Source organism: Clupea harengus, chromosome 19, assembly GCF_900700415.2.
Source record: "Clupea harengus chromosome 19, Ch_v2.0.2, whole genome shotgun sequence".
Lineage (NCBI taxonomy): Eukaryota > Metazoa > Chordata > Actinopteri > Clupeiformes > Clupeidae > Clupea > Clupea harengus.
The window spans coordinates 25,834,891-25,839,638 of NC_045170.1; the positions used below are offsets into that span (position 1 = coordinate 25,834,891).

Consider the following 4,748-nt stretch of genomic DNA (forward strand, 5'->3'; position numbering starts at 1 on the left):
AATAATCAAACTCGACTATTAGTTTTCCAATACTTACTTCAGAGTATATATTTGACAATACCAGTTGAACTAAAATACTAGGATAATATGTAGTTTCAGCTCTGAATTACACAAAATATTTAAGTTGTTGGTGCAAAGTAATTTTGAAAAACTGTAATAGATTCCAATGATCCTGAAACAAGTGATGATATACTGTATAAATACCAATGTCTGTTTTTATGATAGCTGCACTAATGAACATACATTTTATATTCTTCATGCAGCTTTTTATGTGCTAATAATAAATATGTTTCTTAATATAGTTTGATGATATTAAAAAGATAATAAATTGAATTGTAGCCTGTTTGTTTGAAAAACAATTCAACCCCTACACATTAGAAGTGGAAAAAGAGCCCCTTTAGTGTAATAATGCATTAATTCATAATTTATGTAAGAGCGATATAAATAAAGATGCTTTTGAAAGATGACCATTGACAAGGGCTCCCCCTCCTCACAAAAGCCAATTTAACCACTGTATATATATATATATATATATATATATATGCTAAATTGGATATGAATCTTTTTTTTTTTACAAATATCTGGCATAAGTACTCATATTGGGACCACTGCCTTTGGCACATCCATTCTGCCCCTTTCCTAAATGACGTAGTAAAGTAGTAATTAGTGATATTCTATAAGTGATATTACCGGAGTTAGCATTACTGTCCGGTTTCCTTACAAACGGAAAGAAGAGTCCAATAACCATTCCACTAATAGATACATTATGCCAAATTATGATGTAGTACTTTACTTCTCCTTCTGGCCCACATTTTAGATTTGTGTACATAACATTCAATACATACCGGAACCTGGGTGATTGGGTTTGAGACCTCCCTTATACTCTGAGAGACAAACAGAGAAGAGCAGAGAATCACATGAGTGTACAGAAGATGCTATGTGAGTGCAGTGTGATCAGTGTATCTAATCACACACCAAACCAAATATAAATTGATATGGTCCTGAAGATCACAAGCAAAGGATTTAATCAGTAAACTGTTTAAATACAAATCAAACTATACAGTAAGAATTTATATTAGATTTGAATTTGTCACTATCTCAATATGAATCTGCTTTCAATTTCTGTCATTTAGAGAACTTACCAATAATGCCTCTTTTCACACAAATGGCCCCCACGATCACGATCACCTGCACCAGAACCACCACCAGCACCCCCACCACAACTGGCACACACAGTCCAATGAAGGAGGGAGCTGCAGCAGATAATATTCCATCTGCAAAGAGCAACAAAAATGCTTTATGTGCACTTCAGAGGCTTGGGCATTTGTAGCTTCAAGGTAAGTGTCATCTTGTCTTGTCCAGACCTGATTCTAATCAAAAATAGATCATTACTGATGCTCAGGATTTATTTGAAGATGAAATAAATTAATCTCATTCTGGAATTATTATTACTAAATCAAATGGTCATATTTTCAGAACAGCACCATTATTATTATTATTATTATTATTATTATTATTATTATTATACAAGCTACATGATTGTGGAACTTAGAAGGCTGTCAGAGCCATGAGATTGTTAGTGTTTAGTTACATGAAATAAACTACTGGAATGACTACTTGAGGGATACATTTAAAATGCATTTCCTCTTTTCTTTGTGGTACAAATACACTCTGATCTGTAAAGTTCCAGTTGTAAATTGAAAGGCATAACCAAGCAATGTGATTTCTTTGGGCCTTTGGGCCATTGGGCTACAAGTGTGGTTTTCTGGTCCCCTTGATTCACCTCACATCCATAATCATCTATCTCTGATTTCTTTGCGTCCACACTCAGTCTGATCTGGTAGGTTCCATCATCATTGGGCAAGAAATCCGTAGGTTCCTTACAACCTTTCTTTACAGACCAGTCACCCTTTAGGATGCTGATCTCAGTGTTTCTTGAGTAGAGGCCTGTGGCCATACAGGTCAAATTGAATGTATCTGAGGATTGGCCATCTTTAGCAAACAGATGAATCTTTGATGGATCTGATGAACCAAAAAGAAAGAATGATTAAATATTGAATGGCTGCAAACTGTATTTAACAAAAGTGATTGATCTGGCGCTAGTGTAAGTACACACAACCTGTCTGCTTTTCCTTCTCGTCCCTGTATCTTCTGAAATCACCCAGCCAACGCACACACTCTGTCTCCAGGTAGCCCTTGGTGTACTGGTTTAGGGTTGGCACCCCGTCCCACTTTTGTTTTGTGGCTACAGCTGCATGAACAGGGGCCACCCACTGCATTGAATCCATATCAAAGGAAAGGAAATCCATGCCATCATAGCTGTATTCGTCCACACCCCTCTCAAACTTGAGAGACCCGTCTGGCATGGTGATGACATCACAACCAACTCTCCTCATAAGGACATGAATATCTGAGGAAAAGTCAAGGATTAGGTTAAGATCAGCATTAAGAACCGTGTTTCCATTATCGGGCCAAACCCGGGCAAACTGGTGTGTGCCAAGGCCAGTTGCATCCCCATTATCTCTTTCGGAGCTTGTTCGTGCCTTCTCCGGGCTTCTATGGGGCTTAACGATTGTCCTTGGGCCAAGCAGGGCTAACCGGTGCTTGAGGTGTGTCAAGATAAAAGGCTGGGTTAGCAGAGTCAGGTAAGCAAGGTTCAGTGCCAGACGAAGTTAGATAGATAATCGTTAGAGCTGGTCGGCACACAAATTCAGGCCTCTGCTTAATATTTGGGCTAATAAAAATGTGCAATGTGATGGTAATTTTTATACTAAAGGATTTGTTGGAGATTGAGATATGATCAGTCAAGAAACAGGTTTTAACCTTGTACAGTGATGCACATCAAGGGAGAGAGACAGCGGTTTCACTCAAAAAGCTTCACCTAAAAATCTTCTAATCAGCCATTGTAACAGTTCAGTTTGTATGTCCTCTGAGTATAAGGGGTGTCACCCCATAGTCCCATCCCTTCATGAATAAGTATCAGATTATTATCTTGGAGACGGGAAGGCTCCGAACCAAGAGATCCAGCTGTGAGCAACAGTCTCAGAGGCCTGTATTCATGAGAGGTGAGAACACTTTCACACCTCCCTCAGGTCATATCCTCTAACAGAATATACAACCAGAATCTTATATTTTAGCCTAAGTCCAAATAAAAGCAACAAATATCAAATGAATATAAGATTCATTGGATTATTAAATATTGTCAATCATTATAAGCTCTGACCTATTGATTCTGATATTTCCAACTCCTTCAAATGGAGTCTGGTCAGTAGGGGGCCAGATTTTGTATCTTTTGGCTTGCCTATCACAATACTGTAGATACCACTTTTGAGTGTGGCAAATTTACCATGTGTGATCAGTGTTGTTGAACAGCAAGTAGCTGATCTGGGTTCAATTCCTGAGCAATGCAAGATGCTCTTTGGATAAAGGTGTTTGTTATATTTGCATTTTTGCTTCACTTTGTCTCAGTAGTGGGATACAGCAGTAGTAGTGGGATAATGTCTTCATCGACAACTACATCTATATTTTTCCTATCTCAAAGCAAATGCTGTACTGCACCACTTTTGTATAGTTGGTAACAAGGCTGCAAACAAACAAAACAGAAAACTGAATACATTTTAAGCAAAAATCTGAATTATTTTATTTGATAAAATAAATGTATTTATAATTAATATATTTCAAGTGTAAATATAATTGTCTGTCAAATTACAGCATATTGCCATCTATAGTGATATAAAATTAATAGTTTACTGATATGCTGATCATTGATGGTGCGCCGTCCGTTGTTATTCCTTGGACAGACCAGCATGCTCAATTGCGTCACACAGTTGCTCAAATACATCCATCCCATTGTTTTTACACAAAGTAATTCCTCTGTCACTTCAAACTGGTTGTTAACACCAAGGACAAAAATCATGAGCTAAGTATTATCATTTATGTCTGTACTCCACTGGACTATACATTATCCAGCTTATTATTCGGTTACTTGTCAAAACGATAGAAGACATTCCTCATCTTTTTAATGATTTGGTTGCCATTTCGTGACTTCCGCTAAGAAAAAAAAGATCTTCACGCAAATAGAACTTTAAAGTTTCAGGTGTTGCGTAGCAACCCATTACTTGCTAACTTCCGTTACATTACGTTAAATGACCGGACTACTTGCGGAATGATATAAAAGATGTGAATTAGAAGCACAAAAACCGTTGCCAATCGCAGCGGTAAACATTGGGGTGGCCTCTTCAAATCAATGGAACTTTTTGCAACATTCATGGTTATCTGGTATCTGACCTGCGGGCCGGGAGTTTGAGACCCCTGCCATAGATGTCTAATTACCATCAAATTCAAATTGGATAATGATTAACGCTAAATTATTTGTAGTGTTCTCTGCTATTAGAAAAGATCACAATGGTTATCACTGAACTGGTAGTTTATTTTGTGCTGTTGTCGGCCACAGCCACGTACGTACGTTCGATCTCTTTGCAACCCAAAAATGAACGATCTCCCCCAAATCCCACGCCAGAACCCCCTAAAGGGTGTCACCCCAATATGGCCCAGGTAACAGAGCCTATAAAAACACATACACACATAAACCCACACAACATATCACATTCCTGAACTTACACACGGTGTTGTGTCAGGAAGCAAGGGGGTACCCCCTCTTCCACCTTTCCCCTGAGGTGATGCAGAGCCCCTGTAGGGTGCCAGTCGGTCCCGGTGCAGTGCCACCCGGTGCAGTGCAATGTCTTCTC

General features: G+C 38.5%; 1 protein-coding gene across 1 annotated transcript; it reads right to left on the bottom strand.

Annotated features, from left to right (window-relative positions):
- Positions 1-1,110: 1,110 nt before the first annotated feature.
- LOC122133819 (class I histocompatibility antigen, F10 alpha chain-like) lies at positions 1,111-2,375 on the bottom strand. The gene is made up of 3 exons (XM_042710703.1): positions 2,120-2,375; positions 1,735-2,022; positions 1,111-1,274 (listed from the first exon to the last, which is right to left on the bottom strand). Exons 1-3 carry the CDS (start codon positions 2,364-2,366, stop codon positions 1,126-1,128), a joined length of 684 nt encoding a protein of 227 aa, XP_042566637.1. The 5' UTR covers positions 2,367-2,375; the 3' UTR covers positions 1,111-1,125.
- Positions 2,376-4,748: the final 2,373 nt, after the last annotated feature.

Coding starts and splice junctions, on each gene's coding strand:
- LOC122133819 (XM_042710703.1), bottom strand. CDS start 2,366: ATGCCAGACGGGTCTCTCAAGTTTGAGAGGGGTGTGGACGAATACAGC. Junction 2,023..2,119: donor CGAGAAGGAAAAGCAGACAG/GTTGTGTGTACT, acceptor TTGGTTCATCAG/ATCCATCAAAGATTCATCTG. Junction 1,275..1,734: donor TGTAGCCCAATGGCCCAAAG/GCCCAAAGAAAT, acceptor TGCTCTTTGCAG/ATGGAATATTATCTGCTGCA.